A 27,823-nucleotide genomic window follows, 5' to 3' on the forward strand; every position below is an offset into this window, starting at 1 on the left:
AATCCTCTTCCTAATAATATGAGATGTGATTAAAAACTGACATGGCAGCGAGGAAGAACACACACACACACACACACGCATTGGTGTAGCAACCAGAATAGTTAAACGCTGCATTCCTTTAAAGCTGATGACTACAAAAATTTGGGAAATCTGCCTGCAGTTAATCAGGAACAATGCTCTCATCTGGACCTGAAGTCAGGAGTCTGGAGGTTGGACCTGTGGCCAGGACCTTAAGGGATTCGATTAGATCATTGGTGTGGGAGAGGGGGCTGGGGCTCTGGAATGTACCAAGAAGTTCTGTTTTCAGCTACATGCAGTACATTGTTTAGTCAACAGATATTTTTTGAGCACCCACTCAGCACCCAGCACTGGGTGCTAGGGATACAAAAACTAATGTTTCCTTCCTTCCTTGGAGTTTGCCATTTCTTAACCCCTTGACTGACTGAAATCTGGGTGGGGTTACACCTGTGACAGAGGTATTTTGTGCCACAGGAATCAGGAAAGGGAGATTTGACTAGTTAGCTAAGGGATCTGAAGCAGGGAGGAGCAGTGGCTTGCTCAAGGCATCACCAAAACAGGAATAATATGAAAACAACCATGTGCCAGGAAGTAGGTGACAGTTTTCACAAATGGAGAAGTGGAGGACCAGGAGGGTAAAGTGATGTGCCCCAGGTCACACTCTAAGCCGATGGCAGTGGAATTATCCAAACGCAGGAGTGGCTTAATGCCATCAACTGAAGCAGGGCCAGCGTCGGAACCCACGAAGTGCAGGGCCTCCTTTCCTTAGGTCTCACAGCCGTACAACCCTCCTGGGGCCCTTTTCAGGTGCTGCCTGGCTCCCCTCCTGCAGGCGAGGGGGCAAAATCGGTGGGAAGGCACCGCACAGCGCAGCGACACATCCAGGATGCTTGCAGGAATGCAGCCTCGCCTACTGTCACTGACAGTACTGTCACTCTCAGCCTGGGACCAGACCACCAGACTCTTCCAGCTTGGTGATCCGTGCGCCCCACTGAGCGCTGCTGGCTGCGGGTGGCGGAAAGAATCTCGAATTAGCCTCACCCACGCAACAGTCCAGCCCGGGTTGGGGGGAAGGCCCACACGGACAGGCTTCTCAAGAAGGCAAGAAGAAGGAGCAGGTGCTGCCCAAACGCGAGCCTGCGACCCCCAAACCAGCGCGTGGGGGCCACGTCCGCATCCTGCGGGGAGGTGGGCCCGCCCCCCAGTGTGCGCAGGCGCGTGCCGCGCCGGGCTCGGACCGTAGCTCGGCGCCGGGCGGCCACAGGCGCAGGTAGGGAGACCGCAGGCCAGTGGCTCGGACCTCGGGGTGCGTGACCGCCGCGCCACCCGATCCCACCCGCACGGCGAGGGCCCGGGTGTGCGGGCCCTGTGTGCTGCTCCTTCCCAGCGCCTCGGGCGTGGGGCACCGGCTGGGGAGGAGGTTCGGGAAAGCGGGAGCTAAAGGGGGTCTGGGCGGAGAGCCGGGCGGGTGCTGGGCTGGAAGGCGTCCGCCGTGCTTTTGCGGGCCTCGATCTGCAGGCTGGGAGAGAGGAGGCTTCGTTTATAGAGAAATGCAATTTAAGAGTTTTTCATTAATAGAAGGAAGGGTGTAGTAGAGGGCGGGGTTTTGGTTTTCTTAGGAAATGGGTCATTTGGCAAACTTTCTCTTTTCCTTCCGTTCATTTCTGACTTTTAGCATGGGAAATTGGATAATTATTATTTTTGCTGTAAAGGGAAAGAATAAAAAGAATTCCGCCATTTTGGCGTTTTTAAAAATAATCGTCCTGCGGGGCTGTCGGGTCAGTGACCGCCCCTCCCGCCGCCGTCTATATAAGTCCCGGGAGCACTCGGAAGGAAGGTGGGAGGCGGCCCCGAACCCTGGAACCGGCTTCCATCCCCATGGGCTTCCCAGCCGCGTCCGGGGTATCTGTCTGGGGCGCTAGCTCCCAACCCCCAACACCTAGCGCGAGAGCATTTATTGAGCATCTGTAGTGTACGAGTAAACGAGAAGGCCTTGCAGGGTAAAGTGTGGGGGCAAACTTGGCCGACAGACCATGAGAAAATAAACACAGCACATTCCTTCAAATAAACATTTATTGAGCATCTGCTATGTGCCAGACACAACTCTGGGCTAAGTAAGGATCCACAGTTGTTTTAGGTGGGGTTCCCTGGAAATAAACTCTGGGGGGAGGCTTGAGCGTAGCTTTATTGGGGTGCCCTTGGGAATATCACCCGTGGGGGGGGGCAGCAGGGTGGTTGGGCAAAGAAGTTGAACTTCCTGTGCAGTCTCCACAGAAGCCGAAGCCTGTCCCAAGGGAAGCTCTGGGGCCGAAATGGCCTTGCAGAGGTGTCCCAAATCGAGGCAAGGGGGCGGGGCCTTTATACCCGGTATCAACTAATCAACTGGGAAGCTTCTTCCAGGAGAGGGCACTTGGGTGAGGCAGCTCCCCTGGCGGAGGGCAATTCTGGGAGAAGCTGACAGCTGAGGGCAACCAGTGACAGCCTTGACTATAGCTGGGACTTCCCCCTTCCTCCCTGCCTCCCCCAGCCTCTGAGCAGCACAGAAGGAGAAATAGTATTCTCGTCCCTAAGGCAAGAGTGGCTAAGCCATTTATGGATTTTGGTACGATGTGTTTCTTCTGTCATTGGCCGCTCTTCGCTCCCACATCTGTGAATCATTCATTCAGTGACTATTTGTGGAGTGCGATCGCTGGATCGGGCTCCTTGCACACTGGGTGCCTTGTTCTGTCTCTGGGGGAGAAGGAGAAGTTCATGTGCAGCTGGACTGTGGGGGCGTGGAGCACAGGAGCAGGGGTGATTTCACTTTGTTTGGGGGGTAGATTCTGGGAGTCGGTCAAGCTGCATCTTGAAGGGTGATTAAGAATTTTCCAGAAAGGTACCAAGTAGAAGGAACAACGTGCAGAAGCCACAGAAGCGGGGTTCTGAAGGTGGTGTGACCAGGCTGCAGAGGCAGGAGTGGACAGGCACCTTGCACCCGGCTCAGGCCTGGGAGCCACATCTGACCAGTTGTGCTGCTCTGTGGACCTAGTGGGACAGTGCTTATGAAAATGCTGTGTAAGCCGCACATGCGGTGGTGGTATTGGTAAGAGATGGGTGAATTCAAGTCCCAAAGAAGACAGCCCCAGGCGTCAGAAGAGGTAATGGTCTAGTTAGGGAGGAGGAACACGGAAATGGTATGTGCCGCTCACTCAGCAGTAGCCCACAGCTCCCAGCGATGGGTCCCAGCACCGCAGGTGTGCTGGGCAGTCCTCTTCCCTCCTGCACATTCAAGGACTGGTCTTCTAGAATTATCCTTTTTCTCTTGCATTGCCAGTGTCTTCCTCTCTATAGGCTCATTGTCATCGGCTACAAACATGCTGTAACATTTCCTATTTTTAAAAGCAAAACAACCAAAAAGAAACCCCCTCTTCCTGAGACCATGTCACTCTCCACAAACCAAGCCCCATTGCCACGCTGTCCACATTCCAACTCCTGAAAGAGTTGGCGGCCCCATTGCCTTGCCCTCTCTGTTCTCCTGTAGACAGACCAATCCTTATCGTGGGTTTCACCCCTCAAATGTGGATTCTGTGGTGGAGATGTCTGTCTTGTTCACTGATAAATCTGCATTCCTCAGACAGTGCCCGGTACATAGTAGGTGCTCAATAAATATCGAACTAATCAATGATTTCTCTTTAGCACCCACTCTGACCAGGTTTCTGTGTCCACAGCTCTTCTGAAACAGCTCTTGTTGAGGTTTCTGCTAACCTTCTTATTGCTCAAATGGTGAGCTCTTTGCCGTCACCTGACTTGACCTGTCAGTGGCACCTGACACCATTGACCATCCCCGGCTTCCTAAAAACTGGCCTCCTGTGTCCCCCAGAAGCCCAGACTCCGTCCCCTGTCACCTCCTTGCAGACTCCTTCTGAGTCTCTTTTGTTAGATCTTCCACTTTGCAACCTATAAATCTTGGTGAGCTCCATGGCCCCCACCTTTTTCTTTATTCTCGGTCCTGAGGTTTCCAAGGCCATCTCTCCATGATGGTTTTCAAATTTCTACCTCCAGCCCCGAGTTCATCCCTTATTTCCAGCACGTAAGCTTCGTGAAAGCAGCTGGTCTTACCGTATTCCCAGAGCACAGAATGGTGCTGATACCTGGCTGGCCCTGCAGTGAGTGCTCTGGAAAAGGGGGCACACCTGAACACAAGGCCCGTCCTCTCGGTCACTCTTCATCGGTAGCCCTGAAACACGTGATAGGTGTGAAGCAGAATGGGATTCTTTTAAGTGTGACCACAGGCACTCCTAATGACTGACAACGTCTTGAATAAAAAGATTGACTCTGTCGAAAATAACTTAAATGGCACAAGTATGTCATCTATGCAGAGTGAAATAATTGGAATTGAAATTCAGGGAATTCTATTTTATAATTATAAAAGGGGCAAACAAACCTTGGTTTGAATGTTGCCTTAATCAGGCTACGTATCTCCCTTTTGCTTACCTGATTAGGCACTCTCTAATGTGGAGGACAGACTCTGTATTTTAGGGAGGAAAAGCTGGAAAATAAGTAAATGCAGAAGAACAGCAGGAGGGAGGTGGGAGAGACAGCAACCACTGAGAGCTGATTTTCCAAGCGAGTAGCCTGCATTTATTGGCCAGAAACTGCAATGGTCCCTGGAATTTCTGTTAAAAGGGAGTGGATTAGTATTTGTTGAAGGCCTTCTGCTATCAAGATATCACATATTTTTACATATAATCGTTCCCAAAGCCTTTCAGATGGATACCATTACCAGGTTTATTTTACATAAGAGGAAACTGAGCTGAGAGAGGTTAAGCTACTTATTCAGGGTCACAAGTGTTAAGCAGTGGACCTGAGAGCCAAATGGTCTTAACTCCGTCTTAAGTCTAGGTCCACACACTTTCCTTTACCTGTAGCCAGAAGACACTGCCAAGTATAGCTGACACCTTAAAGCAACAAGGTATCAACACAGAGATTTTTTAAAATAATTTTTTAAAGATTTTATTTATCTTTAGAGGGGAAGGGAAGGAGAGAAGGAGAGAAATACCAATGTATGGTTGCCTCTCATGTGTCCTCTGCTGGGAACTGGCCTGCAACCCAGGCATGTGCCCTGACTGGGAATCAAACCGTGATCCTTTGGTTCTCAGGCCCACACTCAATCCACTGAGCCCACACCAGCCAAGGCGACACAATGATTCTTTATAAAATTATTTATTCATTTTTTTGGCCCTGGCCTGTGTGGCTCAGTTGGTTGGAGCATCATCCTGTAGACCAAAATGTCGCAGGTTCGATCCCTGGTCTGGGCGTGTACGAGAGGGCAACACATAGATGCTTCTTTCTCACGTCAGTGTCTCTCTCTCTTTCCCTCTCTTTCTCCTTCTCCCCTTTTCTTTCTCTAAAAGCAATGCAACCAATGTCCTTGAGTGAGGATAAAAATAAATAAATTATTTACCGATTTTACAGAGAGAGAGAAAGAGATGTTGTCCCACTTATTTATGCATTCATTAGTTAATTCTTATATGTGCCCTGGCAAGACATCCAACCCGCAACCTTGGCGTATTGAGACAAGGCTCTAACCAACTGAGCTCCGCAGCCAGGGCAACACAGTGCTTTTGTATTTAAAAAGTTGAAGGGGCTGAAATCTAGCACAAATACTTGTTGAGTACCTACTGTGTGCCAGGCACCATGCTCAGTGCTGGCGATAAAGAAGTGAACGAGACAGAAAACACCTTTGCCCTCATGAAATTTACATGTATGTGCCAATGACTGATCGAACACAAATGAGTAAATGAAGATCATTATTATTGATTATAATGAATAAAATTAACACAATAATGAGATAAGCAGTAGGGAAAAGGGGTGGGCTAAATTCTATAGGGTAGCGCGCTTCAATTTTATTATAAGGACAGTGGGAAGCCAGGGAAGAATTTTGGATAGCGAAGTTATGTCATTCACATTTTAAAAGCCTTCTCTTACTGGAGAATAGACTGGAGGGGGTAGGAGAGGAAGAAAGGCAAATGGGTTAGGAGGCCGTTTCTGAAGTCCAAGGAGAGCCAAGGGTGGTTGGGACTAGCACGGTGGCAAAAGAGACGGAGAGAAATGGTCAGACTTCACGGTGTGTTTGGAAGATAGAGCCAACAGGCAATTGAAATATGGATAAAGTTGTGCTTTCCAGTACAGTAACTATGGCCTCCGTGGCTATTTAAATTCCTATTAAATAAGATTTAAAATTCCATTATTCACATCACACTAGCCACTTTTCAAGTGCTCAGTAACCACGTGGGTTAGTGGCTACTGTGTCAGACACTTCCATCATCACAGAAAAGTCTACTGGATGGTGTTGGTAAGATGCCTAGGACAGTGGCCAACACATTTTGGGTGATAGATATTAAGGTGATAGATATTAAGCATATCCATTTTGTCACCAGGTCTTCTTTCCCCCATATTTATCTGTTTAGCCACCTCTTCATTAATGCCAGTATTGTCATTGCTTCGTTAAGGGGGAACCACGCACCGCCAGGGTTCTCATAAACTACCTCTTCTCTCTTCAGATGTGGGGCTTTGTTCAGCAGTTGTTTGAGTGCCCACTCCTGCTTGGGGAGTAGCGGACAGGGGTCATGAGAGAACATGATCAGGAAAGATCACCTCCTGGGCAAACGGACCAGTGCAAGTGAGAAACAGTCTTGTGCTTGAGGGTTCTGAAACCCCAGGCAGAGAAGTGATTCTGGCGGGGTTGGAAATGGGGGCTGAGAAAGAGGGGAGTTTGGACTTGGCCTGGGCTCTGTCATCAAGACAGCTGGCCAGACAGAACTTTGGCTGGAAGCACACTCCCCAGAGTCAGTTCTACATGTCACAGTTTACAAAGCACCCTCACACACACCCGTCTTAGGAGACTGGGGGAGGTGCAGGGCCTGGCCACAGCCCTCAGCTGGCTGCCCTGGTTACAGCCAGGAGCCAGACTTCATGCTGGGTTCCTAAGACCTCATATCTTTCCCCTGGGGCTTACACTTTTCTCTGAAGGTGAGCAGCTCCTCAAGGAAGCCCCCTCCCCACCCATCACCCTGGGGGCTGTGTTCTGAATGTAGGCCCACCAGGATGGAGGGGCATGCTGAAATGGAGATGCTGAGGACGCTGAAGGGGCCGTCCACAGGGGAGGTCAGCGTGCACCTAGTGGCCAGAGACAGCTCGGGTTCCGGCCCTCACCTGCCCTCCACTGCCTTCATCATTCCAGGTGGGCCAAACCAGGAGTCTGGGGAGGAGGAGCATTCCCATATCTGCCCAGGCAGATGTGGATCCTGGGGAGGAGATGACACCTGTCACCTGCTTACAAACATGCATGGCAGGATCGGGGCAGAGCCACCGGGCTCACCATTGTCGTGTCTGTTCCTGTATCTGTTCACAGCCAGCTCTGCCACCCTTGGCCTGCCCAGCAGTTCTCTGGATGTGTCCTGCTTTCCGCGGGAGTCGATTCATGTGGGCGCCCCGCAACGAGTGTCAGGCAGCGTACCTGTCACTGCCACCGTTCTGCCACAGTTAAGCGCGGGGCCGGGAGCCAGCTCCAGCGCCAGCACAGTGCGGCTTCTGGAGTGGACCGAGGCCGAGGCCCCGCCTCCTGGGAGCGGTCTGAGGGTCAGTGTCTCTGGGGATTGGCGGGCCCAGCCAGCCGCAGCTGAGGGGTGGGGCCTGCAGGCTCGGAGGCGGGGCCTGAGATGGAAAGTAGGGGAAGCTGGTGGAGACGTAGGGACTCGGTGGGTGGGTGGGGCTTTGAGTGAGGGATCTAGGGATGTGGCTTGGAGGCATTGAGGTCGAGACACGTGGGGTCCTGGAGACGAGATTTGTGGAGAATGGGCTCTGGGGGCGTGGTTTGGAGAAGGGTGCTCAGGGAGGAAGGTTTAGGAGCGTGGCTTGCAGTGCGGCGCCCCGGGGCCGAGGCCCGCAGGTGTCTGAGGGCGTGGCTTAGGGGTGGGGTGTCCGAGAGCGGTGTCCTGCGGGTTGCTGGGGGCGTGGCTTGAGTAAGACGGTCGGAGAGCAACAGTGGCGACTGGAGGTGGGTCAAGGGCCGGTAGCTCAATCGCCATCCTGAGATCCTACCGCGGTTCAGTTCCGGATAAGCGACTATCCGCCACTGGACATGGTGGGAGCCGAGCAGCCCCTAAACCTGGAACTGCGGCGGGAAGATGTGGCGGAGTACGAAGCTGGCGAGGCCCCGGCGGGAGGTGGCGATGCGGACACTCTACAGCCCGGTAGGAGCCCCAGGCCCGGAGCTGGGCCCCTGCGCGGGTGGAGCGAGGCCTGAGCTCCCTAAGAAGCCATGGTCGGGCGTGAGGCCCGGGTGCCTGCAGGTGCGCCCAGGAGTTGGTCCTAAGATGCAGAAGCCGCGGGGGGGGGGGGGGGGGCGACGGGGCAGGGGCTGTCCTGTAGGGGAGCCCGAGGAGGTGGGACTTAGGTGGAGAAAGGGCTTTGGGAGGCTTGGGCTCCGAGCCCAAGCTCGGAGGGAGGAGGAGCCTGGATGTGGCTAGGGTGGGGTAGGTGGCCTGAGGCCCCTTTGGCCTCCACAGCGGACCTTCCCCAGGACCCTCCAGAAGATGTCTCGCAGGACCCCCGAAAGGATGATGGCCCCTGCCAGTGCCAGGTGTGTGAGCCTCAGCTAGTCTCCTGTCCGGATCCTGGTTCCTCCAGTGGTGGCTGTCCCCAGCTCTTCCAGGAGCGGTAAGGATCAAGCCTTACCCCTCTACTTGTTCTGCTGTGGGGCCCCAAAGCCCCATTGCTGTTTACGGGCTAGGAGAGGGACTGGGTGGTGCCCACTGGGTCATGGCTGGTTCTTTCCCTCAGCTGCCCCTCCCTCAGGTCAGTCATAGTGGAGAACTCCTCAGGCCAGAAGTCCTCCTGCACCAGCACCTCTGATCTCCTCAAACCCATGAAGAAGAGGAAGCACAGGGAATACCACAACCCATCAGAGGAGGAATTGGAGCCAGACGCCATGGTAGGAAGAAGACAGTGCCAGGAAGGGGGAGGCTAGAGACTATCCCTCAATTCCCACTATCCTCTCCATCAGTCCAGGTCAGGGGCCTGGGCCAGCGAAGTCGCTCATCTTTTAGGGTCTCATCCTGAGTCAGGTCCTGTACCTGGCTGGAGGAGGGTGAATGAACACTCTCCTGCTTCTCTGGAGCTGCCATCTCAGCCTAGTTAGTGTCAGGGCTAAAACACACTCACATGAACCGGCACCCAAAACAGTGGTGTGGTCAGACAGCTCTTTCGCTGCAGCCCAGGCACTAGGCCAGTGGCCCGGGAGCACAGGGCTCTATTTGCAGAGAAGCAGAAAGAGACAGGGCAAGGAGTTCCAGGGAGCAGGCAAAATGAGCACAGGGCAGGTGTGCGCATCCTGTTTCCCCACCTGGGAATAAAGAGAACTGTAGTTGGGTTGTGTAGCTGGGGCGTGGCAGGGGGGCTACTCATGTGAGTCTGGGCCCAGCTGATAGGGGTTGCTGGCTGGAGCTGTCTTCCTGCTGGAGGCCTAGAAGAAATTTCACCTGTTTGGGAAAAAACACCATGTGGTCAGAGAGCCAGGCGTGGGCCAGGAATGGCGACTGGGGCTTCTCCCAAACCCATGAGGACAAGGAGCTGGAATCAGGCTTGCCCTCCACAGGGGAAGCAAGAAGGAAAGGATCCAGAGGGACAACCCACTGCTAGCGCCCCGGAAAGTGAGGACTGGAGCGGCAGCCAGCCTGGTATGGTGACCGATGTGTTTATATATTCATGTGATCTGTGTTTACGCACTTGGACGCATGAGGCTGGGAGTGCAGGTTACTGCTGAGGTGGTGTGTTGTACACATACATGTGAGCATGAGTTAGTGTGTGCGAGAGAAAGAACAAGAGAAAAACAATGTTTATGCCCCAGCTGGTGCGGCTTGGTAGGTTGAGCGCTGGCCTGCAGACTGAAAAGTTGCTGGTTCGATTCCCAGTCAGGGCACATGCCCGAGTTGCAGGCCAGGTCCCTAGTTGGAGGTGTGAGAGAGGCAACTGATCGCTGTTTCTCTCCCTCTCTTTCTCCCTCCTTTCGCCTCTCTCTAAAAATGAATTAATAATAACAAATAGTGGATACAAGAGACCCTTTAAAAAAAGAAAACAATGCTTATGCTTTGTGTATTATATGTGTATTCTTTACTGGGGGCTATACCATGTGTTTGTTTATCCTCTACCTCGTAAGTTGGTCTCACCACTGGGCTCAGTAACCAAAGATCTGAGTATCACTTGGCACTGTTTCCCTTTGGTGGTCTGAGCGAGTCTGTACTTGCCATTGGTCTGACCTTGCCATTTTGGCCCCCATTCTGACCCTTCGGTTCTAAGAAAAATGGAACAAAGGTCATACAGAGTCAGCTCTGGCTCCCGGGCCTTCTCTGTTAGCATCTCCACTCTTCCGTGCCCACCTGTCTGTCTCTGGTCCACAGCGTCAGGGGAGAAGAAGGAAGGCTGGTCGTGGGAGTCCTACCTGGAGGAGCAGAAGGCCATCACTGCCCCGGTCAGCCTCTTCCAGGACGTGAGTGGGACAATTTCTGCCTCGGAGATGCTTGTATTTGCAGTCAAGGGACTCACCACCCAACTCAGGCCTTCTGGTGTTTTCTGTGTCTGACATCCCCTAATGGACTGTCCAGATGGAAAGGGGAGACACTGGTTAGGGGCCCAAAGTAGAAAAGAGCCCACTACAAGGGGTGTCCAGGGTGGGAAGAAATAGGGGGTGGACCCCAGGCTCACCCAGCACTGGGCCTGCAGACTTTGGAACTCTGGTGCCTGCTACTCAATTCTGTATGTTGATCTTTCAATGACTCGGGTGCGAGGGAACCCTTGAGTCCAGCCCTGACTCAGCCCACACTTTTCGAGGGACCTGAGGGCCATTCTGTCCCACTGCACTAAAGACCCCAAAGAAGTTATCCCTTTGGTAGTCCCAGGCAGGTGGGGCCTAAAGGAGCTCCTTCACCCCAAGCCCACTAGGCAAGGATAAGGCTGGATGGAAGCTGGGTCCTCTCCAATCTGTGCGTTGACAGTACCAGGCGGTCCCTCATAACAAGAATGGCTTCAGACTGGGCATGAAGTTGGAAGGCATCGACCCTCAGCACCCATCCATGTACTTCATCCTCACTGTGGCCGAGGTGAGAGGGGCTCACCACCATTCCGATGATGTCTCTCAGGATAGATGGGCGGAGCCTGCCCGGGGCCTGGAGGGCCTGGACTCAGATCGGGGGGACAATGACCTGCCCTCAGAAGGCACGTAGTCTAGTGGGGGATTAAGGCGGAACACACAGAAAGCCAACAACTGAACAAAACCCTCCAGACAAAGTGTGAGGGGTGGTGATGGTCCTGAACGGGTGTGTATTCAGCGCTGGGGGAGCTTGAGGACATCCTGAGGGCAGGGGTCAGTGTGAATCCAACCAGGCCCTTGTCCTCTAGGAGCTCACTGTTGTTGGGAGTCAGCCAGGTGAACCTGTCAGTGACGTATCACAGGTGTGGGGCAGACGTGTGCAGAGAAGCGCTGAGGGGGCAGGAGAAGCTTCGCAGAGGCTGGGGAGACGACTGTGCGTGACTCGGGTGTCCCGGGCAGCAGCAGCAAAGTGAGCAAAGGCTCTGGGACATGGAACGGGCCACGTGTTCCAGGAGCTGCCACCAGCTCAGGGAGGCCAGAGCAGAGTGTACGAGTGGGGAGCAGTGAGAGAAGGGGGCAGAAGAAAAGGTCGCTGGGCTCCAGAGCAGGCCTGAGCCCTGGGAGGTCCCCTTGGCGTTCTGGCTAGGTCTTAAAGAGCGGGAGGGTGCCACAGAACATGCCTGTCTTGAACCTGCAACTCAGGGCTCACGAGTACATGAACTTTCCTTATTGTGGGATGGGAGAGTGTGGGACAAGGTTCAGGATGGGGAGAAAGCTGGGAGCGAAGGAAGGTGTGGAGCCTGCCAGCATTAGAGCCCCTGAGATGACCAGGCCGGGTGGGAGGGGTGAGGGCAAGGGAGTGGGTTTCTGCTGGCATCAGAGTCCCTGTGGTTCCCCCCTCGTGGAGCCAGGTCTGTGGCTACCGTCTCCGTCTGCACTTTGATGGGTACGCCGAGTGCCATGACTTCTGGATCAATGCCAACTCCCCTGACATCCACCCTGCTGGCTGGTTCGAGAAGACTGGGCACAAGCTGCAGCCCCCCAAAGGTGAGACCTAGCTGGGTTGCCATGTGAGGCAGCAGCCCTCCGACCCATCCCTTCTTCCCCTCGGTCCCCCTGCCCTTTGCCCGTTGCACAGCCAGCCTCTCCTCGTCACCTCCTGCTATGTCTTGGCCCCAAGGCTTCTGCTTTGCCCTCGCCCTTTGAGTGTCCACCCGAGCTGTGTCCTGCTTCAGCAGGGGGACCTCGGCCAGGCTCTCGAGGGTTGTGGGGTCCTCAGGCCTGCCCAGTTCTGCTTTAGTGTGGGGTGCCCTCGCTGCAACCCAGCCCTGCACGGCACTCTGTTCGTCCCCCGCGAGGGGCCTAGGTTACAAGGAGGAGGAGTTCAGCTGGAGTCAGTACCTGCGCGGCACAAGAGCTCAGGCTGCCCCCAAGCACCTGTTTGTGAGCCAGAGCCACGTGAGTGCCCCTCAGCCAGAGCGGACACCTGCCCCGGGGACAGAGTCGCTGCAGCTGGCCCAGGGTGTCTGACTTAACAAGGAGAGCCTGTCTTCCTGGACTCTCAGCTCTGTTCTGGTCTCTCCTACCAAATGGGAGGGGCACGTAGCCCAGGCCATGGCCCGAGGGGGAAGCCGGGCGTAGATTCTCCCCCAGTTCCCTCTGCAGAAATCCTGTGCTCCATACACCCCCTTGGAGGCCCTGGTGCCCCACCCAGCCTGGACTCTGAGAGGGTCCCCATTCTTGTTTCCCTCTTTGGTTTGCTCTGTAGTTCTTGGTGCGTGGTCCAAGCCTCTGTCCTGGGAGCTGCTTTTTCCTTCTCTCTGGCCGACATCAAGGCTCTCCCATTTAGGCCCAACAAACTCACCCCTTGTCTTTTTCTCTGTTCAAGGCAGCTGGCAGCTCTACCCAGCAATTCAAGTTATCTCCTAATCCCAAGCAAAATGTCTGAGAGATATAGGGAGACCCCATTAAAAATATCACCATATTAGAAGTCCAAGGTCTCCCTGGGCCAGGGACCCCACTGTACCGTTCAGGCAGTCACTGCCCACTCCAGTCCAGCCCCAGAGACCTTACTTGCAGGTTCCCAAGTGACTGGGGGGTTTCTCCCCACCATTGGCTAGCACTGTGGTCCTGGGCAAGTTATCTAGCTTACAAGATGGGGATGATGACAGCTATCTTGTAGGGTGAGGGAGGCTGCGCTCAGCGTGGTACACTCTGGGTGAATGTGAAGTCTCCTGCCAGTCACTCCTCTTCTGCCACAGAGAAGCTTCCTCTAAATGTACCTGGGAGGCCAGAAGTTTCTCAGTGACATCGGGCTGGGGATTGTGATTCCGCCTATTTCTCCCACCCCCAGCCCCTAGCATGACCCTGAGGGAACCCACTCCTTCCCTTGCTGGTGGGCTCTGGGCTAGCACGAGCCTGCCTGGCTTGGCCACGGCAGCCCCTCCTCTTGCCCCCAGACTCCCCCACCCCTGGGCTTCCAGGTGGGCATGAAGCTGGAGGCCGTCGACCGCATGAACCCGTCTCTCGTCTGTGTGGCCAGTGTGACCGACGTGGTGGGCAGCCGCTTCCTGGTGCACTTCGACAACTGGGACGATACTTACGATTATTGGTAATGGGAGGGCCCAGGCTTCCACGGGGGGCTGGAGGGGGTGGCGAGGGGATGGCAAGGGGCAAGAGGCAAGACTTTAAAAACTTAGATACCATGTGGTCCCTGCCCAGCCCTGGACTTCATATTTGTTTAGGGGAATAACTGACTGTCCTGTGGATTTGATCTTTATCACAAGAAACACAATGTGATAGTAGATGTATCATCTGAAAATACCAAGGTCAAGATGCGCAGATCCCTGAGAGTCATAATTTGCCGTTAGATGGGACGGCAGTGTTCAAGCTGTTTGTTAATGCTGCCGTTTTCTGACTTTCTCAGCAGCTGCCCATCTAACTCACTAAGACGTAGAATCAGGGTGGGCCCTGACGCCATGCTGTTGCAGATGCCGTTGCAGGACAGCAGGCTCAGGGCCTCCGAGTTTCACGTGGGACAGTGACGTATTCTTGGGTTTCAGGTGTGACCCCAGCAGCCCCTACATCCACCCCGTGGGCTGGTGCCAGAAGCAAGGAAAGCCCCTCACTCCTCCGCAAGGTGACCGTGAGGCCTGGCCCCACCTCCCTCTCCCCCGATCCCATACCAGTACCTCATTCGCTGGGTCTTTAGGCCCAGGGTGAGGGGACAGATGTGTCCTAGAATCTCAGCTTCTGTGCCTGGGAATTGAGACCCATTTAAGTTTAAGAGAGTCCTGTCAAACCCAGACTGTGTGGAGGTTTAAGAGAAGAAAGTTAGATAAACCCCATCCCCCCAAGCAAGGAAGCAGGAGTCCAAAGTGAAGACAGCGTACCTTTCCCTTTAAGAGTGTTACATGGGCCCTCATATAGTAGAGGTTCAGGTGGGACTGGGCTGGAGCTGGGGCAACAGGGCAGTGGGGAGGGATGGGCACCAGGGTTCCCGGGCAGCCCTGTACGCTGGGAGGTGGTGAGGTGCTTGCAGGCGCCCTCTGGCTCTGGAGCCCCCTGCAAGGAGCTGGCCGTTGTGATGCAGGCAGAGATGGTCCTCCACAGGCTTCCTTGGGGCAGAGAGCTCTCCCGCTGTGCCTAGGTGCTGGACACTGCTCTCATCCTCTCCTCCAGACTACCCTGACCCTGACAGTTTCTGCTGGGAGAAATATCTGGAAGAAACTGGGGCCTCCGCTGTGCCCACCTGGGCCTTCAAGGTGGTGAGTCAGTTCTCCCTGTCCCCGGAGCTAAGCTCAGGGAGGCTTGGAGCCCTTGACCAGCTAGGGTGGGGCCCTGCCCCCGGCCCCTTCGGCAGGCCTGGGTTTCTGGGCACAGCACACGGACCTCCTTCTTGAGGCCTCAGCACTGCTGAACTGGGCCTTGGCCTGAACGCTGCTGTCCCCCTGCAGCGACCCCCACACAGCTTTCTGGTCAACATGAAGCTGGAGGCCGTGGACCGCAGGAACCCAGCCCTGATCCGTGTGGCCAGTGTGGAGGACGTGGAGGACCATCGAATAAAGGTAGCTCCCAGCCCCCTGGGCTGGGGATGCGAACAGACGGACTGGATAGGAATTCTGCAGATCAGTTTGAAGTCGAGGGCATGGCATGAGCCAGACATAAGGGAGACTGCACATTGAGGTGAAGAGAGCTCTAAACTTGAGGCCAAACATGTTGGGTCTCATTCTAGCCTCACGCATGACTTACCCTTGTGGGCCTGAGCACGTCATTTCCCTTCTCTGAGCCTTAACATTCTTCCTGTAACATGGGCCTAATAATCCCAGTCCTAAGTGAGGATTGATGGGAGAGGCCCATAATTTAAGGAGGGAAGCGCTTGGAAAATGTTGCAGTCCAGATGGATTACTGTGGGGTGGGCCCCTGGGTTCTTCCAATCCAGGGTCTTTCTCTGCACAGGCCCCGGGGCTAGGGAGCCTCCTGGAGCCTGCAGGACCCTGGGCTCCGCGGGGAACACCTGACCACCTTTCCTCCCCAGCTCCACTTCGATGGCTGGAGTCACGCCTATGACTTCTGGATCGATGCCGACCACCCAGACATCCACCCCGCCGGCTGGTGCTCCGAGACAGGGCACCCCCTGCAGCCACCTCTCCGTGCGTAGCCCTCGGGCACCCTGATCCTTTCCTACTCGGGTTCAGCCTCCCCCCACCCCACACTCTTACCTCCCTGCCCCGGGGGTTTCTGCTATACTCAGCAGTTGGGTTGGGGGTATTGAGGTGTGGAGGGGAAACTCACGTGGGAGCATGTGCTCAGGAGGTAGTTCCACGCCAGGGGGTTCTCTCAGCATTCAGGAGAACCACACAGAGCATGCGTGGCGTCTGCTAAGGATGTGCTGGTTCTGTTAAATAAAATCTCCGTTCCCACAGGCAGGGGATAGAGGTCAGGTCAGTGGACTGCTCAGCCCCAGTTCTCGCCCTCAGGATTCCCCAGCCCCCTGCCCCAGTTCCCCGCTGCTGCCACATCTGTCTCACATGGCACGTTGATCTTTCTCGATTACTCTCCGAGCATAAGAAGAGCCTAAAAAACGACCAAAGTCTGGGGGATGAGACAGGGACACAGAATGACGTGAACCTGCCTGTCGGGACTCCTGAGGCACTGCTGTGCCCACACCCCCTCAGCGTTGATCTTCCCCCCACCAAAGGGGCAGACGGCATGGCCTGCAGGTTTCACCAAAGTGTATGAGAGCCAAGCCCCTGACCCCCGCAGAGGGCTGGATACCCAGTAGCAGGAGATGGTGTCACTGCCTAGCTTAGGGCCCCTGCACCTGGGGAACCAGAGCCCAGTGCTGACCTTCGCCATGGAAACCGCTTCTGCCCTGCTCCCCATTCCCCCCAGCCCAGCCCCAGGACCCTGTGCTGACCCTTCTCTTCCTGCCCCCCCAGGACCCAGAGAGCCCAGCGCTGCCTCCCCTGGGGCGTGTCCCCCTCTCAGCTATCGGAGCCTGCCGCCCACGAGGACCTCCAAGTACAGCTTCCACCACCGGTGAGGGAAGGGTTCCTGCTAAGACCCTCAGGCATGGTTCACACAGAGAGGGTCTGTTGTACACCTACTGTGTGCGGCACACAGAGGGTCTGTTGTACACCTACTGTGTGCGGCCCCTCAAGGTTCACTAAAGATTCTCTCCAAATGGGAACAAGAGGAGTCAGCCCATCTTAGATGCCTTCTTCTTCCCTAGGAAGTGCCCCACTCCTGGCTGTGACGGGTCCGGCCACGTCACAGGCAAGTTCACGGCTCACCATTGCCTCTCGGGCTGCCCACTGGCTGAGAGGAACCAGAGCCGGCTGAAGGCGGAGCTGTCCGACTCGGAGGCCTCGGCCCGTAAGAGGAACCTCTCAGGCTTCTCCCTAAGGAAGAAGCCCCGCCACCACGGCCGGTGTGGAGGGCAAGGGTGCAGGGCCTCGTGTCCTCTCGAGCCAGGCCAGGCACTGATTCCCTGCCATGGACCTGGTCCCTCTCTCTCCAGGATTGGGCGCCCCCCAAAGTTTAGGAAGATTCCACAAGAAGATTTCCCGAGTAAGTCCAGGGTCCTTTACTCCCGTGGCCTCCACACAGTGTTTCCAATTGGTGGGATGGTGGAGGTGAGGGAGTCCAGAGAAGGAGAAGCTGGAAGAGGGGGTTGTACCTCTTCATCTGAGATACTTGGGGAGCATAGCACAGTTGCAGGAGTACAGATGGGGCCTTGAATGGCCTTGAATGACCACAGGCTCTAGTTCCATTGCGCTCATGGCCTTGCTGGGAGTCTGTGGGGAAGATGCAGAGCCCCCCGGGGCCTCTGGTTTTCCCTGGTGAGGTCGAATACTGCCCCCGGCTCTGTTCTTAATTCTAGGTTCCCTGGGAGTGACCTTGAGCAAGTCACTTAACCTCTCTGAGCCTCAGTTTCCCCATTAGAAAACATGATAAACTGCCTTCCAGGTGTCGGTACCTGGCATGATAGTGATGACTGCCAGGGCTTACTGAGCACCCACTTCAGGCCAGGCGCTGTTTCAGGGGCGTTATCTCCACTGTTGCTGACTCTCCCAGCATCCCGTGGTGGGCTGTCGTTCTCTCCTTCTGGGAGGAAGGAGACGGGAGGCTCAGGCAGAGAAGTCATTTGCCCCGGGTCCTTCGCTTGGGAAGGAGCAGAGCTGGGATTGAAGCTTGGGCTTGACTCCTGCTACGAGCTGCCGATATAATGGACATAGAGCACCTAACCCAAGGGTCAGTGTACTTCCCATCGCCGTTGTCTGAGCTCGGCTGTCACGACCAAGTGCCGCAGACTTGGGGGCTTACCCAACGGGAGCTTGTTTCCTCACACTTCCGGGAGCTAAAAGTCCAAGACCAAAGTACAGAAAGGTTAGGATTCTTCGGAGGCCTCTTCTCTTCGCTTGCAGATTCTGTGTTCTCACTGCACCCTCACCTGGTCTTTTCTCTATGCCTGTGTGCCACCCCCTCACCTCTCTGTGTGTCCAAAATTCTTATAAGAGCACCAGTCGGATTGGATTAGAGCCCCCCCCCCCTTACAATCTTATTTTAACGTACTTGCCGCTTTGAAGGCCCTTTCTCCACTCACAATCATGTTCTGAGGCTCAGAGGTGAGGGTTTTAGCATATGAATCTGGTGGGGGGAGACAGTTTAGGAAACATTTATTCATTTTTTTTAGAGAAAGAAAGGGAGAGAAACATCAATGTGTGGTTGCCTCTCCTGCACCCTGCACTGGGGACCTGGCCTGCAACCCAGGCATGTGCCCTGACTGGGAATCAAATTGGTGACCCTTTGGTTTGCAGGCCAGCACTCAATCCACTGAGCTACACCAGCCAGGGATTGGGGGGGACACAGTTTAGCCCACAGCATGCTTCAAGGTGACAGAGCCCTCCACTGTGTGACGCATTCATGTCACCTCTTTGGCCAGTAGCAAAGAGCCTGATACACAGCAGGGACGCTGGGGATCTTGCCTCAGTGGAGTTGAATGCACATCGTTTTAAGGCAAGAAGAGACCATGAGCAATCACCTGGCTCACTGCACAGTTTCTGGGTGAGACCCAAGCGATTCAAGTGCTTCAGGGACAGTCCCTGTAACCCGGGTAGAACCTGAACTCAGACTGCCTTTGACCAGCCCGGAAACCTCAAGCAGGTGATGCTGCTTTTCTGAGCCTCGGTTTCTTTGTCTGTAAGATGCTGGTGATAATGGTGCCCATCTCGAAGCTGGTGGAAAGCTTAAATCAGATGGTCCTGTAAAGTGCTTAATAACCTGCAGGAATTCTTACTAGTCCTGATCTTTGCCCGTCTCCCTCCGGGTGTTGTTTTGTACTGTTTCCTCTTGCTGGAGACAGAAGGCGATTATCGCAGCCTCAGGCCAGACTGGGGAGGGCCTTGGCCTGCCTCCAGGCCCTCAGAGTGAGGACTTTGGGGGAGGGGACTGCAGTGGCCCCTCTTCCTACCCGCCTGTGAGATACCTGGTTGGTTTCCATTGTAGGGCCACATTCTGACCACCAGAGGGTGCATGCCTACTGCGCTCATTCCAGAAATTTCCTGAGTGCTAGGGAAGTCTTCCAGAACAGGGCCTCTTCCAGGCCCTTCAGGGACAGAGCAGGGGACAGAGCTCAGGCCTGTCACCTCTATGCAGGGCTCTCTGGTTCTACCAGCTGGCTCTCTCACAGAGGGGACACTGGTCACTCTGGATTTTGTTCCGGAGGCTTCTCACATAGCCATGGGTAGACCGCCTCAGTGTGGGCTCCAGGGAAGAAAGGCTGCCTGCAGAGGACAGGACTTAGCTGTGCTCCCCACCCCCCACCCCCCCACCTCCCCACCCCCCCACCCCCCCACCCCTGCTCCGAGGGCCCTCCCAGCCCCCTGAGTGTCAGTGTTTGAAAGAACAGGAGGAAACCGCAGTCTTCCTTCCCTGACCTGTTCATTTACAGGCTGGGAAACTGAGGCCCCCAGGATTAAAGAGCAAGTTAGTAAGGGCCCGAAAGGACTTTGGGAAAGGAGGACAAACAGACGGCTTCTGATGCCTGCCTGGGCTATGCTCGCTTGGATGTCTGGGGCCACCTGGATGCGAGGTGTCTAGAGAGTGGTGCCAGGATATCGCAGGGCCCAGTGGTGTGGCTTTGGAGGGATGGGGTAGGGTCATTCCAAACAGCCGACCTGAGAGTCCGTAAAGTGAGGAACCCACTCTACCAGAAGGAACGAGCCCCGATGAGGAGTCCGATCTGGACCGCCGTCTTGGCCGAGGTCCTCCCGAGAGGCATGGGGCTTTGGGGCCAGGTTAGTCCCCGGCATTGGCCTGCTACCCTCTGCTTCTGCTTTCCAGCACTAACAACCGACGTCATCCATCAGTCCCTGTTCATGTCCGCCCTGTCGGCCCACCCTGACCGGTCACTCTCAGTGTGCTGGGAGCAGCACTGCAAGCTCCTGCCGGGGGTGGCGGGCATCTCAGCCTCGACAGTCGCCAAGTGGACCATCGACGAGGTGAGGAGTGCGGGCCCCTGACCCTTCCCCCTCCCCAACTTTGCCCTGTCCCCATGACACCCTGGTTCAGCAGAGGCCCCCTTGCCAGACAGAGGTGGACGCTGCCCCTGACACGGTCTCCTGCTCATCCCCCGAGTACACAGCCCCTCCGGACTGCCCAGTGGGGACTGATGGAGGGACTGTTCCTTAGGCTCATCCTGAAGGATGGGGTGGGGGCAGGCCCAGTCCTGCTGGAAATCCAGCAGCACAGAGACGCAAGGATCCTCTTAGGCCAATAAGGACAAGCAACATTGTCACAGCCCTGAAGGCGGCCAGGCCAGAGGAGGCTACCTCTCCCGTGTACTCCCGGGCCCGTCTCCTTGGCAACATATGTTCTTTGATTTTCAAGGTCTCCGGCTTCGTTCAGACCCTGACAGGTTGTGAGGACCAAGCTCGTCTCTTCAAAGATGAGGTAAGTGAGGCAGGTGCAAGTGCAGGGTGGGGAGAGAGGAAGGCCACCCACAGAGACGACAGGAAGCAGCTGTCCTCACCAGTGCTGCCCTCAGATAGGGATGGCCCTCGGTCATCCCCCTGGGGAGGGTGACCACACCTCTGGGGAAAGCCCGGTGTGGACCTCGGCGCAGCTGGGAAGGGGGTCTGACCCCTGCTGTCAGACCAGCCCCAGGAAGGGAGAAGCACCCAGGCTCCATTCACCGCCCCACTCTCTGCCCGATCTTTGTTTTCCCTGCTTACCTTCGGTCAGTCCATCAAAGGGCATTTCGAATGGCACCGGTACTGCCATTTACTGCAAGGGTCCTAACCTGCCCTTCAGGTCAGGACCCAGAAGCTCCCCAAAGATAAGAAGCAGTGAGCTGTAGATACAAGAATGCTAGCTTTGCAGACAGTGGGTTTGAGTCCAGTTCTGCCAATCAGAGCTTTTGACTGTCCCTGAGCCTGCATCTTCTTACGTGTGAAATTGAGATGAAATAGGTATGAGGATGCTTACCTTTCAAGGCCATTGTGAGTGTTGGAAATGATGAATGGATCATTGTATCAGAATGTCTAGTATAATTATACTGCTAGTATATATACTATTATATGACTATAGAATAATTATATGTTATGCTCTATTAACATTATATATAATGTTATAGAGTATTATCAGTCATATCCCTACACCAGGATAATTGATGCAGAGGGGGTTCAATTCATGGTGGTTCTGACTTTTAGTGTGTAGCTGTCCTAAAATGAAGAGCTTTATTGTGTCTCTCCTACTTTGTAGAGTTTGAAACTGGAAGGGACCTTTGAGTTTGCCTAGGTCTTCCTTCCAGAGAATGCACACGTCCCCCTCTCCCCAGGAAAGCGCAGTCTCTACTCTCCATCAGGGGCCCCACGGGTGGACCCCAAGAAGGAAGTCTGCCCCCTTCCCCACTGCAGACCCACCCCATTCTCTTCATCAGATCCTTGCTGGGTGGGGCTCCTGACTCCTCCCTATTCTGGGAGCGTTCCTCCCAGGTCGGAGATCTTATGGTGACTTGTGTCCAGACCTGCACCTGCGTTTCACACACCCTCTGACCCACACAGGACACCTGGGCTGCTGCTCCTCCAGATGGCATTGCTTTTTGTTTTTATAAAGACCTTATTATTTTAGAGCAGTTTCAGGTTCAAAACAAAACTGTACCTGAGAGTACGGTACAGCGGTTACCCAAAAGCTCCCTGCCCCACCCTTGCATAGCCTGCCCCTTCACCGCTGTTATTCAGCAGAGTGGGACACGGGCTACCACTGATGAGCCGACACCTCAGTGTTTTTAAATGGAAAACAAGTGTGTGTGGAGAGAAACGCACCCATCTTAAAAGTACACTTCCACACGATTTGTGAAATGTATTCACTGTGAACCCAAGGCTTCGGTCAAAATATGAAACAGTTCCATTATACCAGAAAGTTCTTTCTCGGCCCCTTTCATCAGTCCCCCGTGTCACAGGCGACCACTCTTTTCCTATCTAGCACCACGGGTTAATTCTACCTGTCCTTGAACTTCATGTGAATGGAATCATAGAGCATGTGCAGTTTTTTGTCTGCCTCCTTTCACTCAGTGAAATGTTTCTGAGGTTCATTCATGTTACTGTGTATACCAGTAGTTTGTTCATTTTTATTGTTGAGTAATACTTCATTTTATAACTATTCCATAGTTAAGAGACATTTTGTTTTCCCCTCGATTTGGACCCTATACTTTTGGGAGCAAAACTTAAGATTGCACTGGCTTTATTATAGCCACATCATGCCGGTTTGGGGTTCATGAAAGACCTCAAGTGCCTTTGAGATCAATCATCCATCATAATCCAGACACATTTTCCAGTGTGTTAGTTGTACCACTGGTTTTTTTATTACTCTAATGTAAGACTTTACATCTCTCCCTATTAAATGTTATCTTGTTTGTTTCATAGTCTCATTGTTTTAAATCTCAACTCTGGTCACCTCTGATATCAATAAGCCTTCCAAGCCTGAGCCTTCTGTGCTATAAGCCAAGTCTTCCCCACATGTGTTCATGAGACGGAGCAGAACCATGTGGCACCCACTGGAGACCTTTCTTTCTGTGACAAAAAATTATAAATGAATGCTCTTTGAGCACATTTGTTCGGCCAGCTGCTAAGCCACCCAAGATTTAAGCCTCTAGCCCAGGCTGGGCTTCATGTTGTCCCCTTGTGGGGAGAAGAGCTGTCTCTCCCAGGGACATCTGCTGCACGTCTCAGTTCAGCATGTTCTGAGATACAAAAAAAGCAATGGCCAGAGCAGAGACAGTGTGCTGGTAGACCGACAGTATCCAATAGAATCTCAGTATAGACCCCAGTGGGGACGGAGGCTTGCCTTCTCCAAGGTCTGGTCCATGCCATCCGTCTCCCCGGGGCGCGAGTTCTCTCTGGCTGAACAGATGCAGTCAGCGTACTCAGGGACACCGGTCAGGATGCTCTCCAGCCAGGACTCAGACCAGTTGGTAGAGGGACACGTCGTGAGTGAGGAATGAGAGCAGAGAGGAGAGGTGGTCTTGTGGGCAGTCCCTCCAGCGTGGTAGTTGGCACTCATGGTCCCGAACAGCCTGCCAGTCCTCGGGGTCATCTGTATCGCAGCCCCGTGTGTCTGTGAAATGTGTTCAGTGCTGATGCCCGCTCTGTGCCAGGCCCCATATAAGGTGACAAGGAAGGAAAAGAGCAGAGCAGAAGTCCCCACTCCCGAGGCTCTCCACGTATTAGGGGAGGTAGAGTGGTACATTGCTGCTTCTGGTAGCATGTGGTAAGGGCTCCGAGGGCGGTGCGTGCCAGGTGTAATGGGGGCTCCCAGGAGGGGCCAAGAGACTCCACGGACTGTGCAGCCAAGAAACACCAGCAACTTCTTGCTCCCCAAGTGTCCCCTTCTCTTGGGTTCCTGTGGGCCATGTCTCTGTTGTGATGGCATAGAAGTCTCCTCACCAGGTTTCTTTTAAAAATTATTTAATTTTTTAAAAGATTTTATTTGTTTATTTTTAGAGAGGGGAATGGAGGGAGAAAGAGAGGAAGAGAAACATCAGTGTGTGGTTGCCTCTCTCACACCCCCTACTGGGGACCTGGCCTGCAACCCAGGCATATGCCCTGACTGGGAATCGAACTGGTGACCCTTTGATTCTCAGGCCTCCACTCAAGCCACTGAGCCACACCAGCCAGGGCATCACCAGGTTTTGGGAATGCTGATTAGATTTTAGCCTGGCCTCTGTTAAACGTTCCATGTGTGGTTCTCTAAGGTTACCTCAACTTGGGAAATTCCCTTGTCCGATCCTCAGCTCTCGGGCTATTGCTAAGGGCAGATTATTCAATTTGGCTCATTTAATTCATTTTCCTGTTGAATTCCTCTACCTTCAAGTTCAAATGTGACCCTGCCGATATTATGGCTCAACACTCCCCATATTTGTCAGCACACATACAACGTCCTGTATGTTCTTCGATGATCCCATTGTCCCCCTGATGTAGTCCCAAACTGCTGGACTAGAAACTCCAACCTTGGCTTTGAAGAACTAGACTCAGCCCCAGCAGTTAAGTAGTGAGAAGTCGCTGAGTGATGCATTGGAACCCTTGAAAAAAGTCTCGTAGAATGTACCCTTTCGGACTTGTCTGATTGCTGCCTTGTGGTGTCATTCAGCTTGTTCCAACACCCCCTGTATTTCCCATAAACTGGAGTTAGATCCCAAGGCCTGGTTTAGATTAAATCAATCTCTCTCTCTCTCTCTCATGGCTCATAGGTAATACCGTGATGCATTGATTGGAATGCCCACCTGTCTGTTAACAGAACTAAGATTGACCAGTGGATTCATGTGGGGACAGTGACTGCAGGTTTTTTGAGGCTGTGTCAGTGAGGACTCAGAAAACATTATGCAAATGTGCACCGAAGTCCAGTAGAAAGAAAGTGTGTGTGTGCGTGTGAACTTGGGGAAACCGGTGGATATCTTTCTTTCCTTCTCTGTCCCCATTGCTGTCTTCCTTTTTTCCTTTCTCCCTCCCTTCTCCTTTCTCCTTTTCCTTCTTCTTTCCCTCTCCCTTCTCCTTTCCTTCCCCCCATATACCCTTTACTCCCATTTTCCTTCTCCCCTCCCCCTCCCCATGCATATGCCCACTTTCCTTCACTCCTTCCCCATGACCCTCCGCCTTCTCCGCTTCCCACCTCCCTCCCCCAACCCTCAGATGATTGACGGCGAGGCCTTCCTTTTGCTGACACAGGCGGACATTGTGAAGATCATGAGTGTCAAGCTGGGCCCAGCCTTGAAGATCTATAACGCCATTCTCATGTTCAAAAATGCCGATGACACCTTAAAGTGACTGGCGTGGGGCTGGGCCCTCCTCCAGCCCCAGCCGGGCCTCCCTCTGCACCTGACGCTTCCTTCCTTCGTGACTCGAGTTCCTCGTATCCCACCCGTGTCCCCGCCGCCCTCTGTATCTGACCAGCAGCGGTCCCTCTGCTCTCCGGGGCTTCTTCCTACAAGACACATGGAAGCAGAGGAGCCCTGGGGAAGATGGAGTCCTAGCCCGCAAGTCCTGGAGCCCGTCAGGCATATCAGTGAGGGTGTGACTGCACGGGGGGAGCGTTGCTGATGGAGTGGGTAGGGGGTGCCCGGCCTGTGGCAGCCCACATCTCTAGCCAACTTGTTTCAATCACCAAAGGGTCTTTTTTGTTAGCAGTTAGGAGCAGTGTAGTGGAGTGGGAGACCCTTTTTGGCATCTCTGTGCTTTTCTTGTCTCCTTTCCTCCTACCATGAAGTGACCCTGCCACAAACGTATTGACTCAAAAAGACACCTCCCCGCCTCCCATCTCCTGTGCTGCTCTCATCCTGCTGCCCAGTTTTCTGGGCGGGACTGCCCGCCATGGCCCCACCAGACCCCGCTGGCTCTTCCCCTGAGGTGGGTGAACCTCAGAAACGTGTTTCCTAGGATTCAATGGGAGTCTCAGTGGCCTTTCTCCCTTTTACCCAGAAGTGAGGGATTCCGAGCCACGATGCCTTTTAAACAGGCCTGGTTCTGGATTGCTTGGCATTTGTAGTGTCCCACGCCACGTCCTGTTTCCAGCAGAGCGGGCGGTCAGTGTGCTTACCCTCTGCAGCAGAGGGAAAGGTTCTGGGGACGTTCCCCATACATTCTTACTGTTTAGGGTGTGGGGAGGAGGCAGCTTAGCTGGCTGGGTAGCCAAGGCCCAGGTGTCAGACAAACTCAGATCTCTGGTCAGGGGGGCAGCTCCAGCAGGCGTGGTTGTTCCCGGAGCTGGGTGTGGCATCCCTCTCTGCAGCCGTGGGTCTCAGCCAAAGTGTCACCCACAGTGGGATTGGGGGGAGCATGCCTGCTAGGCCCCCTGTCGAAGGAATGTAGCACTCTGTCTGGCAAACACACACCCTATAACATCACATTGACCTGTCCCTTTAATGGCCTGCTCTTGAGGAGTTTTACAAAGACTACTTGAAGTTGGGGGTTGGGGAGGTGAATTCCGTCTTTGAACTCTCTGTGTCCTTTAAGCCTCTCTTACCCCTCTCCATCAGTGTTGCACTGCCAGCCAGGTCCCTGCTGGGACTGTGGGACTTTGACCTTTCTGTCCCAGCAGGGGCCCAGCATCTACTGAGCCACTGCCAACCCTGCCTGCAGCCTGGGAACGGGCCCCACATGGAGGTGAGGAGCAGCTGCCAAGCTCCCACAGCCTGCAGGGTGTGGAGCAGGGAGAGGAGGGCCTTCCCCAGACCTCTGTCAGTTGTCATGTGTGAGTGTGTATGTGTGTGTGTGCACATGCAGGGCACTCTCAGAAGTGTTTGACAGGGTGTTGGCATGAGGCTCAGCATTGGGAAAATGTCAAGGGCTATTACTGTTAAAATATGAAACTTTATCTTTCCCGTAGAGAAGGGAAACCCAAGGTTCAGTTGATTTCCTGCCCCAGCCCAGTAACGGGTCCTCTCTCAAAAGGGACCAGATCGCTTTGCTGGCAGCCATTCAGCCCTCCCCCCAGGTGCACCCTGCTCCCAGAGCTATAGATGCTCCTTCCCTTTCTGCTCTTAGAGGCAGCTCTGTGCACAACCTTCCAGGGAAGACGTGGGCAGGCCCTGCCTCCGGCTGAGGGTCAGGTTTACAGAAGTAGCTTGTGTGTCAGCATTGGCCAGAGAGTAAGGCAGAGCAAGTCTGGGCCTCTCTATCTTGGCTGCTTGGGTGGTTGCAGACTCAGCAGTCCTTTGGCTTCATCTCCATCTGAGACTGAGGAGAGATGCTGGGGGGCTTTGTGGTGTGAGGAGAAGGCAGCAGGTCCACACAGCTGAGCAGCAGGGCTGGGACGCCTTCGCCACGTGGGTTTACCAACCGTGCTCTTAATGCTCGCCTACTAGAATGGCAGGATGGACCACAGGTCTTGGAGAAAAGGGCCCCCAGGCCCCCAAACTTTGAGGCTTCAGCACCTGCTGCACCAATGTCAAACTCTTTGGAAAGAAACCAAATCATTGAAAAAGGAGAAAGAAATCTGCCTTCTGTCCACCCCACTACCCCTTCACTCCATCCATACCCAAGTGAGATCATTGCACCTTGACCTGGGAGCTCAGCGAGGGGAGGGCATTGGCACTGGTGCGTGGTGCCATGTGACCTCTGCCCAGGCTCTGTAGCAGCGGACACCACTTACCCTTTGGCCCAGCAGCCTCGCCCAGCTCTGCTCTAGGCCAGTGAGGACCTTTCCATTTGATTTCGAAAGTAGAGAGAATGATCCCAGAGTTTGAAAACAAAGCCTGTTTGCACTTTCATTTACACGCACTTTGGTGAGGTTAGGGTTTTGTACTTGCAGTGTGTGCGTGTGTGCACACACATGTATGTTCTTTAAGAGAATCTTCTGGTTTAAGATAAAATGACTCGACGTGAGGGGGAAAGAGTCACAAACAAATGTGGCGTGCTCTGTCATTGTATTGAAGCAACATAAATAAACTCAAACAACTGAATGACGTGCAGACTTTGTTCTGTTTCCATGGTAAAATGTCCAGCAGACACCAAGCGAATATCTAGAGTATAATTACTGAAGAGAATGAAGTGTTCCTTCCTTCTGCTATTCCGGCCCTAAAGAACCGGATGTTTATTTTGCTTTAGAGATAAACACAGGATAAAGATATATGCACATACTGTCTACATGGAGAAATACAAACAATGGGAATCCACAGAT

General features: G+C 54.1%; 1 protein-coding gene across 1 annotated transcript; it reads left to right on the forward strand.

Moving 5' to 3' along the window:
• The first annotated feature begins 1,227 nt into the window (after positions 1-1,227).
• L3MBTL1 (L3MBTL histone methyl-lysine binding protein 1) lies at positions 1,228-27,591 on the forward strand. The gene is made up of 22 exons (XM_037164599.2): positions 1,228-1,288; positions 7,095-7,240; positions 7,412-7,638; positions 8,111-8,252; positions 8,568-8,718; positions 8,857-8,992; positions 9,656-9,737; positions 10,458-10,546; positions 11,052-11,156; positions 12,058-12,193; positions 12,513-12,604; positions 13,606-13,757; positions 14,209-14,285; positions 14,828-14,913; positions 15,103-15,213; positions 15,684-15,798; positions 16,588-16,687; positions 16,881-17,078; positions 17,169-17,218; positions 19,994-20,151; positions 20,540-20,602; positions 24,838-27,591. The coding sequence occupies exons 2-22, from the start codon at positions 7,105-7,107 to the stop codon at positions 24,970-24,972; spliced, it is 2,541 nt and encodes an 846-aa protein (XP_037020494.2). The 5' UTR covers positions 1,228-1,288; positions 7,095-7,104; the 3' UTR covers positions 24,973-27,591.
• The last annotated feature ends 232 nt before the right edge of the window (positions 27,592-27,823 follow it).

This window comes from Artibeus jamaicensis, unplaced genomic scaffold (genome assembly GCF_021234435.1).
Source record: "Artibeus jamaicensis isolate MK-2021 breed Jamaican fruit bat unplaced genomic scaffold, CSHL_Jam_final contig_685, whole genome shotgun sequence".
Classification (NCBI taxonomy): Eukaryota; Metazoa; Chordata; class Mammalia; order Chiroptera; family Phyllostomidae; genus Artibeus; species Artibeus jamaicensis.